The 20,817-nt window shown below is 51.2% G+C and overlaps 2 protein-coding genes across 3 annotated transcripts; one reads left to right on the forward strand and one right to left on the reverse strand.

Annotated features, from left to right (window-relative positions):
• Positions 1-370: 370 nt before the first annotated feature.
• MED9 (mediator complex subunit 9) lies at positions 371-15,052 on the forward strand. The gene is made up of 2 exons (XM_055306877.1): positions 371-691; positions 13,027-15,052. The coding sequence occupies exons 1-2, from the start codon at positions 465-467 to the stop codon at positions 13,241-13,243; spliced, it is 444 nt and encodes a 147-aa protein (XP_055162852.1). The 5' UTR covers positions 371-464; the 3' UTR covers positions 13,244-15,052.
• Positions 15,053-16,197: 1,145 nt separating this feature from the next.
• RASD1 (ras related dexamethasone induced 1) lies at positions 16,198-18,081 on the reverse strand. 2 transcript variants are annotated; one of them, XM_055306875.1, is made up of 2 exons: positions 17,610-18,075; positions 16,198-17,441 (listed from the first exon to the last, which is right to left on the reverse strand). In XM_055306875.1, exons 1-2 carry the CDS (start codon positions 17,893-17,895, stop codon positions 16,888-16,890), a joined length of 840 nt encoding a protein of 279 aa, XP_055162850.1. In that variant the 5' UTR covers positions 17,896-18,075; the 3' UTR covers positions 16,198-16,887. The 2 variants fall into 2 exon arrangements, with proteins under 2 accessions (XP_055162850.1, XP_055162851.1); XM_055306876.1 differs by having other exon boundaries at positions 17,285-17,367; positions 17,610-18,081.
• Between the last annotated feature and the right edge of the window lie 2,736 nt (positions 18,082-20,817).

Raw genomic sequence — 20,817 nt, forward strand, 5'->3', positions numbered from 1 at the left:
GTAGGCCCTCCATCTCTGGATTCTCAATGCCCGTAGGGCCCAATGCTTTACACAAAGCAGGTACTGGGGAAGTTGTTTACTCTGCTTGTGGTTCAAGGTGGTTGGGAGGCCTTCTCCGAGGGCGGGGCCCTGCGGAGTCTTAAGCATCTCAGCTTTCCTGTACTAGTTGCTTTTGGACCCTTTTTGTCGTGTGAATAAGATGTTATGTCTCAAATGGATCTGTTTCTGACTATTTAATAATCTAGCTGCCTCTACTTACAACCAAATCCGTCAATCGCCCGTTGCCTAGTAACACCAGCCACGCCCCCAGGCTATTGCCCCGCCCACACCCTAGTACGCACGCGCAAACCTTTTTCCAGGGCCCGCCCGCCGCGGGCGCAGAGTGGTGACGTCTGCGGTCCGCGACGCTTTTGAGAAGCTGACCGTTGGGGTCCTGCTGCCCGACCCGCGCGGTTCCGAGTGCTATGGCCTCCGCCGGGGTGGCCGCCGGGCGACAGGCCGAGGATGCGTTACCGCCGCCGGCCGAGCCGTCGCTGCCCGAGACGAAGCCGCTGCCGCCTTCGCAGCCGCCGCCTCCGGTCGCCGTGCCTCAGCCGCAGCAGTCGCCGGCAACCAGGCCCCAGTCACCGGCCGGCGTGAAGGAGGAGGAGAATTACTCCTTTTTACCTTTGGTTCACAACATCATCAAATGGTAAGAGCCCAAGAGAGGACCAGCCACGACACGCCCTCCCGCTTCTCGTCTCCTGTTTCCGAGCGGCAAAGGCCTAGGTGCTCTCGGGCACAGCCCCATTTTACCGCTGGGGAAACAGAGCCGGGGGGAGGAGGCCTTTCCCACGACCACACCTGGTCACAGCGTCGGTTCGGCAAACGTTTGAACCCCGAGAGAGTTGCCAGACCTCACGATGGCCAGGCGATAGTCTTAAAAATGAAGGCTCTGCAGTCAGACGACTCAAGTTTGCATCTTAGTGACCTGGAGCAAGTCAAGCGTCTCTGAGCCTCGGTTTTCGCACCTGTAATAGAGGAGCAACACTTGGGTGTTGTCTTTTCAACACATCCAGCAGATATGGATCATCTTCCTTGTGTGGCACACTGCTAAGTCCGTGGGATGTACACAGTAAAGAGGGCCAACTTCTCCTCCCCACTCCCCCAACATTGCGCATCAGTTTGAAGGAAAAAAGACAGGGATGGAAATGACCCCTATTTCAGAGAGTTTGGAGGGTTGATGATAGTGAACATTAGAAGAAACAAAGATAGAAGTTGGCCCTGTAGGACTGTCCTTACATTGTGCCAAAAAGGGTGATTTTCATTTTTTTTCCCCCAAGATTGATTTATTCATTTTAGAGAGCTTGAGCACAAGCGTTGGTGGAGCAGAGGGAGAGAGAATCTCAAGCCCACTCCCTGCTGAGCAGGCAGGGCTGGATCCCTCCACCCTGAGATCATGACCTGAGCCGAAATCAAGAGTCCCACACTCAGCCAGCTGAGCTCCCCAGGCTGGCCGACTTGTCATTCTTTTGGCCAGTCTTTAGGTTATAGCCTGAATTTTCAAACTGACTCTATAAAAGAAAAAAAGTAGTGCAGCCAAAAGGCTCCGTGATCCCCATGCTTTCCTAAATTATTTCTGCTGATACCTTATTTATATCCACATGATACAAGGGTAAACCAGGCTCATAACTTATTCAGCCATTAAAAACCAAAACAAAGTAAATGAAAGCAAAGTCACTGTTACCGTGACATTCAAGTGAGCATTAATGTGCTCTTGGGTGTCTTGCTGAAATGGACTTGCTACCTACAACATGAAAGTCTTGTTTGTTACTGGCCTAGCTTTTGAGCTTAGCCAGACTAGATTCACTTGCTGTGGGATGACCTCATGCTTCCACCCCTTTTTAAACAGCTGGAAAGCCTTTGTTCTCACATTAGACCCTGCCTTCATTTGGCTTCACTTGGTGTGAACATACCGTTTACAGGGTAAAACAGACTCTGTTCTGTTCTCATTAGCCTGTGATCATCAAGTGGCACTTCTAGGGAGCAGTGCGATGGAAAAAAAAAAAAAATCACACATGGAGACCCCCAAATCCCAGGGCAGTGCTGGATTACAAGTGGACCTTGTAATCTTATTAAATACATAACCTTTCTAGGCCTTATTTTCTTATCTCTCATACGTGAATAATAACAGTGGACCTGAAACATTTAAATTACAGCTTTATTGTGTAGGGCCTAGGTCATCTTGGTCAAATGACTTAGCTTCTCTGAGTCTCTGGTGAAATGGAATAACAGTACTTAAATTTTAAGATTGCTGTAAGGTATACTCAAGAGCAGCCTTCTGTGAAAGATTGCGGGTTGATCACATGTGTTTATCTGTATACTGTCTGAAAGGACAGTGTAGAGTTTTGTTTTGTTTTTTTTTTTTTTAAGCATAAAACCAAAAAGAACAGGAGTTGTCACAAAGCAGATGGCTAAAGCCTAATCCATCTATGAGCCCCCAGAAGCATCCAGACACAGCTGCCTTTGACCATGGCTTCTCTCCAAAGCTCTGGAATTGGCAGTGTCAGGGACTCCTGGAAATAGAGGTGAAGGTGAGACTAGAACCGGAGGATTACTTAAAGTCTGCGTAAGAATCAGATCCCATAGTCTTCTTCCCCACTCTAAGCAGATGGTGACTGCCCTTCTTCCATCTTGGCAGACCAAGGATTACTCTCCCCCCCCCCAATTTTTTTTTTTAAGATTTTATTTTATTTTATTCATAGAGACAGAGAGAGAGAGAGAGACAGAGACACAGGCAGAGAGAGAAGCAGGCTCCATGCAGAGAGCCCGACGTGGGACCCGATCCAGGGTCTCCAGGATCACGCCCTGGGCTGCAGGCAGCGCTAAACTTTACGCTGCACCACCGGGGCTACCCCCAAAATTTATTTTTAAAAATAAGCCAGAGTGTCTCTGGACTGGGGAACACCAGGCACATGGCAGGAGTTGGAGAAAGGGAGCCATACTGAAAAGAGGGATTAAGAGAAACTTCACAAACTTAATACTGAGACCCAAACCTAGTCTTGGGTTGGCTTTTAGACTGGCAGCCAAAGAGACAGAGATACCTTCTCTGGGGTATCTCATCAGCCCAAAATACTTTGGGAGCTCCCCAAGGAAGAACTTAGTTCATTTTAAGAAAGTGAAGAAGTATCACTAAGAGTTTCCACTAAGCCAGGGCACCTGGATGGCTCAGTTGGTTAAGTGTCTGACTCTTGGTTTCAGCTCAGGTCATGATCTCAGGCTTGTGAGATGGGCTCCGCAACTCAGCATGGAGTCTGCTTGGGATTTTCTCTCCCTCTCCCTCTGGCCCTGCCCTCACTCTCATTTTCTCTCAAATGAATAATAAAATCTTATTAAAAAAAAAAAGTTTCCACTAAGCTTTTTAGTGTTTTATTCTTTTTTTTTTTTCAGTATTCTCCATTATTTCTTTATACTCTGCTTTTTACTAAAAGAATATAATTATGTTTTCTGTGGGCATCCAGCTTCCCCCTCTGCATCTGATCCAAGTCAAAGTAATCTACATTTTCTTTATCATAGGATCACATCTTTTTCTTCTTTGATTTAGTATGGTGAAAGCAGTAAACTATACACATAATCCAAATAGTATTTTACTCCTAACCATATGACTTGGCATCCAGGGTCACTAAGTATGTGAAGAAAACCCCTAGCAAAACGTAGGACAAAACAGAAGAGCAAAAATCCAGAGAAATGGTCATTGAGAGAAAGATGCTTTCATCCTGAAAAAAAGCTAGGATGTGATTTTAGAATATGTGTAGGGATGCCGATGTACTCTTAAATTGTGAAAGGGAGGAGAAGTGGTATAGGAAGATCATGGGCAAGGGGCTGAGGCCAAGAAACAAGATGGAACTTGTGTGGCTAGCTCACAGTTTGGTGGGGCTGGGGCATAAATGCAAGATAGGGGGAGCTGGGGGCCTCAGTCAGTTAAGTGTCTGCCTTCAGCTCAGGTCATGATCCCAGGGTCCTAGGACTGAGCCCCATGAGGGGCTCCCTGCTCATCAGGGAATCTGCTTCTCCCTCTCCCTCTTGCCCTCCTTGTTTGTGCTTTCTCTCTCAAATAAATAAAATATTTAAAATAAATTAATAGATAAATGCAGGGTAGTAAGGGAGATCTGCTCTGAGAGCAAGAGCCAGCATAAAGAGGTCAGCACATCCCCCACAAGGAAGGAGATTTTTGTCCTCTGAGGACTGGGGAGCTGGTGAGACCTTCCAACCACTGGGCCTTAGTTGGATTCGTGTTCCAGATGGAGGTAGCATCTCTGCCCAAGGTGGGAAAGCCAGTGAGGACACTGTCCTGGCAGGCCTGGCCTGAAGGAATGAGGGCCAGGACCTGCTGGGTCATGCACGCCCTCTATCTCATCCTTTACTATAGCTTCCCCAGACACCCTTTTATTATTTGTTTACTCCTTGCCCAGGGGATAATAAGAAAGAAGCTGAAGTGAGTTTAGCATTTTTTGTTGCCAAAAAGAATTCAGACTACAAAATCATTAGGTTTGTAGAAAATTTTTATTAAAAAAAAAAAAAAAAGTAACAGACACCTGGTGGCTGTCGGTGAAGTGTCTGCCTTTGGCTCAGGTCATGATCCCAGGGTCCTGGGATGGAGCCCCACCTGGGGCTCTCAGCTCAATGAGGGGCCTGCTTCTCCGTCTCCCTCTGCTCCCTGCTCTGCTTCGTCTGCTCCTGCGCTCTTGCTCTCTCACTCTCTCTCTCTCTCTCAAATAAGTAAAATCTTAAAAAGAAAAAAGTAACAGTTGCAAATTCAGAATCCTGTAAAGTGAAGTTCCCTCACCAATCCTAACTGCTGTTAATTTTTTTTTTAAGATTTTATTTATTTATTCATGAGAGACACAGGGCGAGCAAGAGAGAGAGGCAGAGACACAGGCAGAGGGAGAAGCAGGCTCCATGCAGGGAACCTGACGTGGATCTCGATCCTGGGTCTCCAGGTTCACAGCCTGGGCCAAAGGCAGTGCCCAACCGCTGAGCCACCCAGGCATCCCCGTTAATATTTTAAATATCCTTTCAGGAGCAACGTATATATGCATGTCTTTTAAAACATTTATAGAATTTGCGATCATACTATACTTTGCTGTTTTCACGTAGTAGTCTGTTTTGGGCACTTTTCCATTCTTACACACAAAGGCTGTCTTCAGTGAGGTGGCCTCACCCTCAGCTATGTAACCAGTCTTCTGTTTGTGGACATTTACGTGTTTTTCTAATTTTTGCTATTGCCAGCAGTGCTGGGGTACAAGCATCCTTGTATTGGAGTACGTTTATGATGAGGTAAATCCTCAGCAGTGGAATTGCTGGAGTGGAGGGTACAGGCATTTTTCATTTTCATAGCTGTTGCTAAATGTAGAGAGCTTCATCATTGTAGCCCTTTCTCCAGAACACAATGCTGTGGCCTGGACTGCTTTGATTAACCCAAAATGGCCCAGAAATCTGCCACCCAGAAAGTATTACTTAAAAATTGCCATTGTAAAAAAAATAAATAAATAAAATAAAATGAAACATTTCAGTTGCAGATATAATAGAAGAGCCCCCATCAATGCAAAACAGCAACTGAGCCTCTCCCCCACTCCTCCCAGCTCCCTCCCTGGTCCCCTGACTGCGTCATACTCCATTTCCTGATTATGCCATTATTTCTTTCAACAGTTCCTGCTCAAGGACACTTTCAGTGTTTTTGGCATTTTGCCACTGCAGTCAGCACTGCAGTGACCCTCTTTGTAAATGCCATCTTGTAAACTCTGAGAGTCTATAGAGTAAATTTCTAGCCAAGGAATATGTGAATTTAAAATTTTGGTCACTGTTAGCAAATTCAGAAAGAAGGCACTGTGTGCTTTACCAGCAGTGTATGTATGTCTTTTTCCCCATACCCTGCTGTCACCATTGAACTTTTTAACTGAGGCTAATCTGATAGATCAGAGATGATATGTTGTATTGATCTGTGTCTCATCAGATAAAGCATCTTTTCACATGCAACTTTTTATGTCATTTGTATTTTTCCTCTGTAAACTGCCCATTATCTTTTACTCCTCTTTTAATGACCTCTTTGTACAGGAAGAAAAGTATGCCTTTGCCTGGCTAGTATATTATAAATATTCCCCCCAAGTTATGGCTTTTCTTTCAACTTTGTTCCTGGGTTTTTTTGTTTTTGTTTTTGTTATTTGGAAGCATATCACTTTATGGAGGCAGATTTGTTAAGCTTTTCCTTTATGACTTCTGGCTTTTAGTCCTAGTTAGTAAGGCCTTCCCACTATAATAAAATGATAAATATCAATCCCTTTTCCCTAGAACTTTTATGATTTCATTTTTCATTTTCAATTCTTTTTTTTTTTTAAAGATGTATGTATGTATTTATTTGAGAGAGAGCCCATACACACGAGGAAGGCAGGGTGGGGGGAGAGAGAGAGAATCTCAAGCAGGCTCCATGCTTAGTGTGGAGCTTGATGTGGGACTCAATCCCAGGACCCTGAGGTGATGATCTGAGACACAACCAAGAGTCCAGTGCTTAACCAACTGAGCCAGCCAGGCACCCCTTTCACTTTCATTTCTTTGATGCTCCTGGAGTGTATTTTGATGGAAAAGGGAAGGGGGCCTTCACTTTTCCTCCATGAGCCTCATCATCCCCCTGTTCATACTGAATATTCATTATTTTCTCTGCTGGAGCCACTGCCTTCACCATATACATGGAGTCCCTGTATGTTTTCTGAGCTATTTGCGGACATTCTGTTCTCTAGCATCAAACTGTTTTACTTCTTAAATCTTCCTGGCACAATTCATGATCTCTTCCTTCTTTCCTCTTTCTTGGCAGCATTTACCCATAGCACCTTGACCTTTCCTGGCCTGTTTCCTGTAGCCTGGCTGAGATGCTAGAAAATGAAGTGCTAAGTTTGGGTCAGTGGAACATTTAGGCTTTAGTCTGCCTCTTTACTTCCAAGCCTGTTGGTAAATAACAGTCACGATCCAGGTCATCTGACCTCATTTGGGGATCTTATAGTCATTTCTTAATTAGTTTCTTTCTTTTTTTTTTCTTAATTAGTTTCTTTGCCTTTATCCTCTCTTATTAGTCCTGTGCATGTTATCAGTTAAATTTCTCTCTGCGCAGAAATCTCTAGGGCTCCCTATTCTTCCCATATAGCTCTCCACTTAGGGATCTGTGCAGACCATCTTCAAAGGCCTCCCTGGATCACACAACAGAAAGCCTAGAGGCCCAGAGCAAGTCGTTCTGACGCCAGTACTTTGGGGGCATGGAGTCCCCAAGTGCCCCTCTTCAGGAGTGCTGCCCCCCCCCCATCTCTGTCCAGAGAAGGGCCACATATGCTTATGGACCTGCTCAGAGACTGCCTTCTATACCGGAGAGCTCCTGGTTCTTGTCATCTGGGCTGAGATGCACCCTTCCTGGTGCTAGAGGGAAGCTCCACAGCACCCCCCTTCCTCCTACTGTCTGTCCCTTAGTTGAACAATGATCAAAATGACATACTGGTGTTATTTTAAATTGATGTTAATGAGGAAAACGGGAAAGAAAAATGTCATTTTTATGCCTGTAAGGAATGTTAGAGCTCCCAACTCTTTGAGACCTTTCCTGTTAACGTATAGAAATCACATTAGAGAAGTACATATAGAACCAAGGAGAAAGGACACCTGGGTGACTCAGTGGTTGAGTGTCTGCCTTTGGCTCAGGTCGTGATCCTGGGGCCCTGGGCTCGAGTCCCACATCGGGCTCCCCAAAGGGAGCCGACTTCTCCTTCTGCCTGTGTCTCTGCCTCTCTCCGTGTATCTCTTCATGAATAAATTTTTAAAAATATTTAAAAAAAAGAGAACCAAAGAGGAATGATGAGATTTGATGGACCAGAGAGAGTTAAAACGTTTTTCCCCTCTCAGACTTGCCAAATCTAATCTGAATCTGGAACTAAGTGTCCTGGCCTAGGAATTCTGAGTTGCTGTTGTCCCTGCCTTACCTGGTGATTGTGGCTCACCCAATAAAAGTATTCTGTCAACATGGGTTCTTAAACTTTTTTTTTTTTTTAGTTAAATTTTCTAGTTCCTTAAAATGTTCTAGGTTGCTGTGTAGGTAAAGGGGAGCCATCTGTGACACCACAGAGGGTAGTTCAAATGATGGGTACACAGCATCCTTCACCTCTCAAGCAGAGGCTATATCACTGAAAATGAGCCCCTTTGTTGTCCAGACAGGTCAGCAAGACCTGAGAGCCCAGGCAAAACCACTTTTGTGGAAACGGGGTGTTACTGACCTGCTTCTTCCTTCACAAGGCCTATTTTAATCTGACCAGCCATCCACGCCAGCTGAGGCCTGTCCTCAGGCAGAGCAAGAAGCAGCCCCCATATCAGTGGAGAAGTCTGTGAAAGAACCCCCTGGCTCCATGGGGCTTGTGTGCACTCGTTTGACTGTAGTCCTCTCTGCCCTTCATTTCTCCTTCAACCAAATCTCAGTGAAAAGAATGAGCACCCAAACAGGGAGTATTTATAGACTGTTTGGAAGCATTATTTCTGGGCCAGCTTACAAGCCTGTTTGCTCCTCTGCCACTTCATCTCGGTTCATTCCGCATAACTTATTAAGCACCTGCTGGAACACGGGCCCCCAAGTCAGCAGTTAGTGCAGCGTGAGGAGGGCCACAGTGGAGCATTTCCGCTGAGTCTGGGGGAGAATGGGAAGGTGAGCCTGGAAGGGTCACAGGCTGCTTGTGGCCGGCCCTAAGGGGGCCCCCTTCCAGTATGAACTGGTCCAGCAGGTGTCTGGGAGTATCGGAGCTCAGACTTGGGTTTTGTAAAGGTGTGTGGGGCAGAGGGTTTCAGGAGAAAGAGAGGACCCAGTTCTGGAAAGAGGTGCAGTGGGAGGGGGAGGCAGGGGAGGAAGGAAATGGAGTCGGTGGGAGGAGGAGGCAGGGGCAGGCAGGAGGAGTGGGCAGGACTGGCGGCTGGGTGTACATCGAGTATGAGGAATGGGGCACTCGGCATATGTGGGGTCACAGTGTTCCAGTTCAGCTCAGTCATGTGGATGGGGGTGCCCTCCATCTGAACCACGGTATCCTGAAGAGGCAGTGAGTCCACTTTGGATGTTTGCAGGTGTCTCCAGACTCCAAGGAGAAAGTACATGGGAACTATTGGCACGAGGGTCTGGAAATTCAGGAAGGGGGGGCACGCTGGGGAGTTGTTGGCCTCTGAAGAGCTAGAAGTAGATGAACATGTTCTAGCCTATTCTGTAGAGCAGTGTTGTCTTCAAATTTCTTTTAGCAGAAGAACCTTTCATTGCCCTTCCCTGAAAGGAATATTTTTCACATGTAAGCCTTGCAGATTAAAAGCAAAGGTCTGGGGCAGCCCAGGTGGCTCAGCGGTTTAGCGCCACCTTCAGCCCAGGGCGTGATCCTGGAGACCCAGGGTCGAGTCCCACATCACATCAGGCTCCTGCAATGGAGCCTGCTTCTCCCTCTGCCTGTGTCTCTGCCTCTCTCGGTCTCGCTCTGTGTCTCTCATGAATAAATAAATAAAATCTTAAAAAAATAAAAATAAAAGCAAGGGTCTGAGGTTCAGAGCCCTGGTCCCAAAGACCTATTAGGTGCTGGCAGAACCGGAGCAGAGAAGCACACATGGCTGCTAGCTCAGCAACAGCCAGTGTTGTTAAGGGTGTGTGGGATAAGCATTGTGTCCACCTGTCACAGTGCAGGTTTTTTGGAGGGCGTTTCGGCAGTCTGTTAAAAATTTTAATGTGTATCACCTTCAATCTAGAAATTCACTTCTGAGAAATCATTTTACCAAAATACTTGCATAAGTACTTACAGGTACAAAATGTTCGTTGCCACTCCAATTACAAGTGAGAAGTTGCAAACATCCAAATACCCATCAATAGCCAAATAATTTAGCTGTGTAACTGTATGTGTGTTAACATGGAAAGACAACCAAGTGCAACTTGAGTGAAAAAAGCAAGAATGGTCAAAGAAATAACAAAAAGGTACGTGTGTGTTTGTAACCCTGTATTTCGAAGCGGTCTGAAAGTAATATATACCACATGTTAACAGAAGTTTCTCTGGGACACGGATTAGAGGGACCTTCCTTTTCTAAGCCTTGGTGTCTGTTATTTCTAAATGTTTTTCCCTCAAGCTATTACGATCATAGATAAAACAGCAACAGCCCCACACCCCTCCCCCACCATTATTTTACAAAGATGCCAGCCCCTGCAGTTAGCACTGAAGGAGGAGACATTGGGAAGGACTGGTCCCAGTGTGGTCAGTTAGGACAGTGGGGGCATTGGGACTGAAGGTTACAGAAATTTTGAGGAGGAAGAAATGGGAAACAGTCATACTACTGCATGGGCTCAAGTTTGGGAAGAAGTTGGCTTCAGTACCTTTCTGGGTTCCTTTTGCTTCTAAGTTTCCAGTGGACACACTTGCCCCATTGAGGCCAGTTGGCATTTTTCACGTCCCGAGGCACCTCTACTAAAAATGAAAGCTGTGCCTTCCTTAGTACCTATGCGAAGCATCGCTCTTCAACACAGCCACCTAATAAGCCTATGATGTTTGCCCTGAGTCTGGTGACACGTATACAGGATGTCTGTGTGCCCATAATGCTGAGTATGACCCAGGAGGTGCACAAAAGATGGAGAAGTGGCCCATCAATCAAGCCATAGCAGTAGTATTTTTGTCCATATTTTAGAAAACTAATATAAACAGGACCAAAGTGCCACAACCAGGCCCTGTGTGTACGATTTTCATGCTTCTCGACCTGGCCTAGTCTCTTTTTTTTTTTTTTTTTCTTCTAAAGTTGGCTGATGACTAATGTTGAACACAAGGGCAGGTCCCTTTGGAGCTTTCTGCTTTTATTCACTCAGTATTTTGGCGTCTCATTTCTTTTGGTTTGAATATTTCGCAGTAAATCTGGCCTAGCAGGTTACCGCTTGGTTCGAGCCAGTTCTTGAATGAAGTGTTTTCCTCGCCCCAGGAGTTCCACGTTATTTACCTTCCCCAACTAGGGCAGGCTGAGAGGCTTGCGGAGGGGGCCTTTGCTGTGGGCTACATGGCCCGCTTTCCCCGAAGCTTCCCTCCAGGCAAGCTTTTCTGTGGCTCCTTTACTGAAAGCTCACCAGTGAGGAATGGATGACCCTTGAGATTTGGGGATTTTCAGAAGTGACTCCTAAGCATGGCCCACTTTTTCTTTCAGAATTAAATCTTTGGGACCAGGTTACTTTTGTTTCCAGAGCTGAATGATCGTAACTTGCTTCCAAATTGTTTTTTTTTTTTTTTTTTTTTTAAGATTTTATTTATTTACTCATGAGAGACACAGAGGAGAAGCAGGCTCCATGCAGGGAGCCTGACTATGGGACTCGATCCCTGGACTCCAGGATCATGCCCTGGACCGAAGGCAGGTGCCAAACTGCTGAGCCACCCAGGGATCCCCCAAATTCTGATTTTATGTCTTTTCATTTGTTTGTTTTACTGTGTCCTTTCAGATTGGTGATGTGAATCAGTGTTCTTAAAACTATATTTTAATTTCAAAACTCCCTTGGGACTTATATCCGTAACAATGTGTTAGCACATATGTCACCCAAGTATAAGGATTTCAGAAGTCCAGATGGTTTCTATCCAGAGTTGTAGATTTGAGCTGAGATCTAAAATAATTAAAATAAAAGATGCCCCCTCTTCCTTCCTTCGAAATAGGAATTCTTCCTTCTAAATATAATTCTTGTAAATACCAGTTACTCCTCTCTAGAAACCGGGATAAGGTATATCATTAATTGTATATGTAAAGGGAGGGCATCAGATGACAACAAGAAAGCTTTGGCTGTTTAACATTCCCTAGAGTGAATGATTCTCCAGTCTTGCCTCCAAGTTAGAGCTATTGATAAATAGTGAACAGGGCCCATCTCATTTGCCAGGTGTGAGCGTAACCAATGGATTGCCGGGGAAGATGGAGATATTCTGTGTGCGTAAGCAGAGAAATGATGAATAATAAGCATGAATTAGCACCATCTGGGTTGAAATTTCCCAACAGAAATGGACATTTATTAAAAAAAAAAAAAAAAAAAGATCATTGACAGTTCTCCCCCTTCCTACGCCTCAATGGGTGACTTTTAGAACAGCCTACTGAATTGGCTTTCAGTTTTAGTACCAACTGTTTGTTTTCAAAAGCTCATTCACTTACTAACTTTTAAAAAATGTATAGGAACAACTGGCACGTTGTTTCTTTGATCTTAGGCGAAGGTTTTGTTCTGGTTTTCAATTTAGCAGTGCCAGGGGAGCACGGATCTCTGGACGGCTAATAATAACCAGCTATGAGATGAAGCAAATGGTCCTGCCTTTAAAATCAGCCTGACCCGAAGGCAAGGAATTTACAAGATAGGGAAGGGAGACTTTGTATCTGCTGAAAAATTTCCAGTAGCTTGCAACTAATATAAAATTTATGACTAGCTCTGTGGAAATGAATGCGTGTGTTAACAGGTTCAAGCATCAAAACATCCACTAAACTAAGCTCTTGCTAGCTGATGGAGCCCCCTGATTGGCTTGGAAATGTCCCCAGTTACAAGAAATGTAGTATTTTGGGAAGTTTTGCCTGCTGCTCGTCACCTGATGGTGGTAATAGAGTGTTCATTCATTCAACAAACATTGATGAACTTACTTGCCAAGCATTCATTCTTGCAACAAATGTGACTTGAGTGCCCACAGTGCCCAGGGATGGGGGGTACAGCTCCGAACAAGGCAGACATGGTCTCTGTGCTCTGAGCTAAATGGGGTTTCAGCCTCCAATTGTGTGGGTGTGCTGAGGGGGACTGCAGTGGCTGAGCTGGTTGCAGGTCCTTCTACCAGGTAGCTGTGACACACCTACCCTAAGGCTGCATGAGGAAGAAGCAATCCCTACCCCCTGAGGGCACAGGCCTAGTAAGGGAACATAGCAAGAGATGGGGGGGGGGGGCTACAGAGGTGAGAAGCCAGCTCATCCTCAGTCTGAGCCGTGAATGCTAACGACTGCCCTCTGCCCCTGCAGTATGGACAAGGACAGTCCAGACATCCACCAGGACCTGAACGCCCTCAAAACCAAGTTCCAGGAGATGCGGAAGGTCATCAGCTCCATGCCGGGCATCCACCTGAGTCCTGAGCAGCAGCAACAACAGCTGCAGAGCCTCCGGGAGCAAGTCAGAACCAAGAACGAACTTCTGCAGAAGTACAAGAGCCTCTGCATGTTTGAGATCCCCAAGGAGTAGATGAGGCCGCCTTCCAGGAATGCCCGAGAAAGAAAAGGGAGACCACGCGTCCTCACTGTCCGCCCCCCTTCCCCCCCCCCCACACCACCTCAGAGTGTAGATCTTTCGGACTCCAGCTGTGAACTTTGTAACCCAGAGGCCTGGGGTAGGGGGCTGCTGCTATAGCTGCTTCTGTAGCTGAACTTGGCATTGACTATGTGAGGAGCCAGCGTGCAGGCTTGGCTTTGTCAGGGCCTCCTTGTAGTGTATATATCCATATGTCTAGAGGCATAATAACTTGAGTGCCTGCTGGTGGAAGGAAGAATGTTTCTGGAGGCTGGGGAGGGGGTAGAGGATTCTGCTCCTGCTTCTGGGGAGGGGGCCATCTGCTGTGTATTCAGGCTCCACTGGCAGATGGGGAGAGCACAGGAGGAAAGAAGGTGGCTCCTCTTTGCTTGCTGCCCTCCCTCTTCTCCCACCCTGGGTATGCTCCGTGTGTACCAGGTACACGTTCTGTTAACAGCAGTGTCATGAAATATTTGCATAGAATTCACTGGACAAATTGGAGCTGCACTCATAGGGCATGGATTTCACGTATTCGAAGAAAACCAGGAAAGCATGAATATTGTTCTGAAGGACTGCAACAGGGTGACTTCCTCCCTCTCCCGCCCCCACTGAAAAACTTTGTTTCCTTTTTATGTTTGAGCCAGTGAATATAATTGGGTCTTTGGGGGTGTCAACCCAGAGCCCTGCAGGCACCTTCTGTCTTAGGTTCACTGCCACCTACGTGTCCTGTTACTTTTAGCTCTTGCTCCCTTTGTCTCCTGTGCCCTGCAGTCAGCTCATCCAGCCATGTAATGCTTGAGAACAACCAGACCACTTCAGACCCCATGGTGCTTCCCACGGGCTGGAGAGAACCATTGTCTCCACACAGGCTTCCGGGTGAGCGGACCCTGCCTCTTTTCATTTCAGATTCCTCTTGTCCTGGTTTAAAAAATTAGTCTCCCGTCTGGCCTTCTCACTGAAGAGTCGACCGAACGTTGGCTGCACTGCGGAGGTGACCATGATGCACTGTTCAGAGAAGGGTGGCTGCAGTGACCATTCTGATCACCCATCAGTTCCGGGTCCCTTCTGAAGGATGAAGGAGGGCGACCACCTACAGCCTGGAGTTCTGCAGCCCCACTCTGGTTTCATAAATATTCAGAACGCCCCTCATTTCTGCCAACAGGACTTTTATTTGTGTGCTCTTCGCTTGACTGTCAAACTGACATGACAGCCTCTTAGCCTCTTAAAGACAAGGTGAGAAGTAGTCACATATTGTTTTGGTCTAGAAATGGGCACATAACCTGTGCTGAGAAAGCCAGGGGCTTAACAGATGCCCGCCGATTGACCTCGTTGGCAGAGTACTGGTTGGACATGTTAGCGGGGGTTCCATTTGTGCTGCCCCACAGCCACCTGTCAGAAGGTGGTTGGTGCATGGGGCACTGAGACATGTGAAGGGGGGTATTCGGTTTCAGTGGCTTTGGACAGAAGAGCAGGCTCTGAATTGAAGTGGGTAGCTGCCTAGTCAACCACTCCCACCCTGGGACTGTTAAACATTTAACTGAATCAGTTATGGCCTTGAAATTTCAGGGTAGTGTGGGCCCGTTTTAAGGCTCTGACCAAATAGGAAACACAAAGCATCTAGAAATATAACCAGCGAGGCTTTTCCACACGGCTAAAACGGATGAGGGCTCTTCCGAGGGCAGAGGGAGACGGAATCTTCCCTGTGTTCCAGGGTTTTGCCTTGTGACATTTTTCAAGAGTATAATTAAAAGAACTTGTACTCTGCTCTTGGGACACCTTGGTTTTTGTACTGAGAAATTCATTATAGGATGTCTCTTGGATAATTGAGAGGAAGATGTTCACTTTGCTTAAGGGGAGACAGAACGAATGGTGAGAACCTCCTCCCTCTTGGCACGCAAATGGCAAAACCACTGTCAAAACCGAGTAAGTGCCCTGAGGAGCGACATCTGTCCCCAAGGACCCTGTTGACCTGATGGGTCATCCTTCCCAACTGGGCCTGGCCCCCTGGGCCAGGCCTGGGCTCAGTCCCCAGGGCGCAGTCCTCCGTGGAGCAGGGTGGAAATCCCTCCTTGGGACAACACTGAATGTCCCTCCCAGGGTTGAGCACCCTGAGCCACCATTTATTTGATGAGTGGCAGGTACTTGGAATAAGTACTTATCAAACACCTCACTCCTCACAGTATCCCCACCCAGAGGGTGCTCTGTCTTGTGGATGAAGAATTTGAGGCTTGGCAGGTATCACTTGCCCCAAGCTTGCAGTTACAAGTGGCAGAAAGAGCTGGGTCCTGAGTCTGGAAGGGGTGCCCTCAACTCCCAAAGAGAAGGAGACCGTGAGGTAGAGAAGGTATCAGACCTGCCCTCAGGGCAGCAAGTGCTTCTCAAGGCCGGAGGGTATGGGGGGCCTGGGAATTTTGAACTGTCTCCAGACTGCCGTGTGGCGGAGAAGAGTTGGGGGACGAGGGTCCTGCACCAGCCTGACACCAGATCCATTTCTCAAGGCTCCATTTTGTGAGCAGGACCCTAGTGACACCTCAAGTGGACCCCGGGTGGTAGGTTTAGAGCCCTTTCATTGCCCGGGGCCTGTAGTGAGTCTAGGACAGAACAGCTGGGGACGCAGCCTGGAGGCCCCTTGTGGCTGCAAATATTCAGCTCTACGAAGGACCTGAACCCCTCAATTGCCCTGGGTTTCCAAGGAACCCTTCCCAAATAGAAGGGCTCTGGCCCAATCATCTGGAGCTGTTTTTGGAGCCTTTTCTCCGAGGGGGGCTGATGCTATTTTCAGAATGCCAGGGTCATTTGACAATCTGGGGAGAGTTGGACTCCTCTGATGCACAGAAGTAAAAACCACCCCCTCCCTTCCCACCCTTCTGCCTTCCAGCCATTTCCAAAGGCAAAGCAAGCATATGGGCTTCTGTTTTAAATTATTTTATTTTGTATTATAAAAAAAAAACCAGTAACTTTAAAGACGGTCTCACACACAGTACAAACAGCTGGGTAAGGGTTTGTTCGTGTCCATGATGACCTCAGAACTATTAAAGTGCAAGTTGTGTGTCAGTGTTTTCCTTTGTGCAACTTCACACACACATGTAAACAAGTCACTTGGCTATGATCTGACCCGCACCCCTTAGTTTCGGGAGGGCAGAGGCTTCCGATAGCTGTCAACCCAGAATCACAGACAAGCTAATGCCGCATTTGTCCCGTCTTGACCCTCGGGGGGGGGGGCGGGGGGGGCAGGACAAGTTCCCCAAAGCCTAACGGAGGCTGATTAACTTGTCCCCCTCCCCATTCTTGTCTTTGTCCGAATTGCCCCTCTGCCGGGCATGCGCCCCCAAGGCGCGGGGCAGGCAGGCGCCAGCGGGGGACGCGAGTGGGGGGCGCAGTCCCGGCCTGAGCCAGTTCTCCTTCCTTCCAGGGCCGATGACCGTCCCTTGGTCTGCGCCTCCCCGGGGCGCGCGGGCCCGGGCGCGGGGAGGGGAGACGCCGGGCGGCGCGCACGGGGCGCGGGGCCGGCCCGGACGTCGGACGTGACTTGTACGCAAACAGGTCCTCCTCGGGCGGCGGGGGCCGGCGGGGCCGGCGGGCCGGCGGGGCCGGGGCTCCTAGCTGATGACGCAGCGCTCCTTGTCCTTGGCCTGGCCGCCGCCGCTGGCCTTCTCGCGGATGTACAGGAGGTCGCTGTGCACGCTCGGCCGGCGCGCGAAGGGCGCCACGATGCCGAAGGCGTCGCCCGGGTCCCCGCCGCCGCTGCCGGCGCGCAGCAGCTTCTTGTTCCGCAGCGCCTTGCCGTGCAGCACGTCGCAGTACTGCACCGACACCTTGCGGTGCAGGTCCGGGCTCATCTCGCTGGGCAGCTTGGCCATGGCGAAGAGCGCCCGGAACATCTGGTCCAGGCTGCTGTTCTTCTTGGCCGAGATCTCGAAGTAGGCGCAGCGCTGGGGATCGTCGCCCACCAGCCGCTCGATCTCGCGCTGCTCCACCTCGCGGTAGAAGTCCCGGTCACCCTTGTTGCCGCAGATGACCAGCGGCACGTCCACCTTCTCCTTGGTTTTGTTCTTGAGGCAAGACTTGGTGTCGAGGATCTGCTGCTTGAGCCGCTGCACCTCCTCGAAAGAGTCGCGGTTGTCCAGGCTGAACACCAGGATGAATACGTCTCCTACGGGGGACACGGAGGGCGGAGAAGGGGGCGGTGAGGGCGGCGGCCCGCGGGACAGCTGGAGCGGGGCCGGCTGGGGGCCGGCTGGGGACCGGGGACCGCCGACCCCCCCCCCCCGGGGCGCAGCTCCCCCCCCCCCGCCCGCCGCCAGCCGGGCCCCGCGCTCACCAGTGAGGATGGAGAGGCGCCGCATGGCCGGGAACGGGTGGTTGCCGGACGTGTCGAGGATGTCCAGCTGGTAGACCTCGCCGCGGATGGAGTAGAACTTGCGGTGGAAGTCCTCGATGGTGGGCGTGTAGGCGTCCTCGAAGCGGCCCGTGAGGAAGCGCGACACGATGGCCGTCTTGCCCACCTTGGACGAGCCGAGGATGACCATGCGGTAGCAGTTCTTGGCCGGGATACTCAGCTCCGAGTCGCTCGGGCACATCTTCTTGATCATCGCGGCCAGTTTCATTGGGCGGAGGGGCGGCGGGGCGGGGCCGAGGGAAGCGCGGAGGGCGGCCGGGGGCTGGCGCGGGGCTGGCGCGGGGCTGGCGCGGGGCTGGCGCGGGGCTGGCGCGGCGCTGTGTGCGCTCGGGCTCGGCTGGAGCGCGGCTGCGGCTGCGGCTGCGGCTGCCGCTGGGCTGCGGCTCTGGGACGAAGTCGCTCGCTCCGGTGCTGCGCTCCCGGAGGCCGCGCTTATATGCAGCCTGCCTGGCCGCCCCGCCCCGCGCCCTCCCCGCCTCCGTGCGTCACGCCCCGCGGGCCCCGCCGCCCCCTCCCGCGACCTCCGCTGGCCGCTGCCCCTACTGCCCGGCCCGCCGCACGCGGGGAGCAACCGAGTCCCGGGTCGCACTGCGGCTGGGGGCGCGGGGACCCCGTTTTTCCCACTGCACGGGGCTCAGCGGCCGCGAAGGAGTCGGGGCTGCAGTCCCGGCTGTGCCTCTGACCCCCGTGCCTTGGGGCGAGGACCCCACCCGCGGCGCTCACACACCTACACGCACGCCCCCGCTCACACCCACTGTCTTTGGGCCTCAGTTTCCCCAGAGAATAACAAGAGGCACCCCGCAGCAGCAGCTAATCGCAGGTGCTCACCAGTGCTGGCACCGTGCACGGGGCCTCGCGTACCTCCCTTCTGTCTTCGGTCCCCCCGAGCGAGGTCCCGCGGCCGCCCCTTCCCGTCGGCGGGCGCGCGCTGCCTCCGGGCCGCGGTTAGCGCCGGGTGGGCGCCGCGCGCTCCGGCCGCCAGAGGGCAGCAGAGGCCCCGGCGGCGCGGCCGGGGTGGGGGGGCGCGGACTGGCCTCTCCGCGCGGCGGGATGGGGGGGCGGGGGCGAGCCGCCAGGCGGGTCTGGGCAGGTGCCGCGCGCGGGCCTCCCCGTGTCCCTGCGCCCAGCCGGGGATGCTCTGAAGCCTGCAGGGCTTTTCAGGCGGGGGCTGGCCCCATCCGCTTCCCGCGGGACCTGAAGGACCAGACACTTGCCCATCCTTGCTCAGGACTGGGCCAGCGGGCCCTCCTGCCGCGCCCGTAGCATTTGTGTCTGGAGAGCCTCTGGCGCCAACATTCCCATTCTGGAGCTGGGGGGCTGGGCCTCGAAACCCCAGTGTGAGCGAGGCAGCCCCGGCCGCGGCGGTCTCTTGCCTTCCCTGGGTCTCCGCTCCGCTTCTGGAAGTTGGCATTCTGGTTCTGTGGGGGATGAGGAAGTACCAGCAGTTTGGGGCCAGCACTTGGTAACAGTTGCAAGAGTAAATGACCAGGGAGCGCAGCACTGGGGGGGGGGGGGGGGAGGGGCGGAAGCAAAGGTGCCACGGGTGGATCTGTAACCAGGAGGGGGCTGATGGGCTGGAGGGTCTGGCGCCAGGACAGGCCTCGGCTCCTCACTGCAGCAGGCCAGGCTGGGTAGGATTTGGGAGAAAGTGGGGAGCCCTTAGCTGGTGCCACCCCCCATCTGCACAGGCCTGGGTGCTCCGGGCAGTGTCAGGGCACCAGCCTGCAGCCCTCAACTGTGTTGCACAGGGCCCATGGGCTCTCAGGGGCCATCGTCTCCACCCCTCCACCACAGGGATTCCAGCAGGATCTCACGTCCCCTGCGGGGTTGGGGGGGTTGGGGGGGTGGGGGTGGTTATCTGCCCCGTGCACTATCCTAAGTCTATCCTTTAGGCAACCTTGAGGAGGAGGGACTGTTACTCTGTATTTTACAGTTGGAGAAACTAAGGCAGGCCTTGCCCAGGGTCTATAGGTAGTACCTGCAGGGCTGAGGCTTGAACCCAGAGGGCTGGCAGTCCTTGCTCTTAACCACCAATGTGCCCTTCCTGTGGCTCTGTCCCACCACTGTGGGACATCCGGGCCCCGTTTCTCAGAGTGCACCCCTCAGATCTCCCCTCCACACCTGTCCCCAGGCTTTGTGTCTGCTGCTGATGGGGTGTTTCAAAGGCACGCATCATATGACGAACGCCCAAGGGCTCACCGCTCGGCTCTGATTCTTGGTGTCATTTATACAAGACTTGTGTGACAGGTCAGCTGGGCTGGGCCCCCCACCCCTCTTGACTCTCCTGAGGCTGCTCTGACCCTGCCCTCCCCATCTGAGATGAGAAAGAAGTGAGCCCGTGGCCCTTGCACAGGGCTGCCGTGGATGGTGGTGCAGGGTGTTCACTGCAAAAAGGGACCAGACATGGATGCAAGCAGGGGCTGGCCGTGGCGTGGACCCCATCATCCCTAGATGGGTACGGGCAGCTGGGCTGACACAGGATGGCTTCTGGCTCCTTCCTGATGGCCCCTGCCGGGGGCCAGAAATCCCCTTCCTGCCCACACCCCATCGGACTGAGGCCAGCTCTGGGGGTAGCACCCCCCCACACACACAGGGGGACACCTGTATGGCCGCCCACTACCAAGCTCTTTGCTACCAGAATTACCCTTTTCTGGATCTTTTTTTGGGGAGGGGCCTCATGACTTTACACCAGGCCTGCCCCAGGCTGACCCAATCCAAGTGGCCCGCATTGGGGGACGTATTTTCAACAGGACAGTGGGGACAACTTGCAGCCCCACGTAACTGCCAGGCTTAGTGGTTCCCCCCGCCCCCGGACACTCTGGGCCCCGTGCTGGGGGTAGGGGGACAGGTGCAGCCCCCCTTCCCAGCATGCCCACTACCCACATCCCGCCAGCTGGAGCATTGTTTTCTGTTGTCCAGGTTAACAATAGTTACAGATGATTTCATTTTTCTGTGCATTTGGGCATAAAGCAGCAACCAGCACCTGCCGGGCCGAGCCTGCTTCCTAAATGCTGTTTCCTTGCAGGGCAGCGATTTTCCTGCTCACGGAGGAAAGGGAACTTGAAAATATTTGACCCAAGTGTTGAGGGCAGATTGGAGGGCGGACAGCTGGCCCCCAAGGCAGGAACTG

Source organism: Nyctereutes procyonoides, unplaced genomic scaffold (assembly GCF_905146905.1).
Source record: "Nyctereutes procyonoides isolate TBG_1078 unplaced genomic scaffold, NYPRO_anot_genome, whole genome shotgun sequence".
Taxonomy (NCBI): domain Eukaryota; kingdom Metazoa; phylum Chordata; class Mammalia; order Carnivora; family Canidae; genus Nyctereutes; species Nyctereutes procyonoides.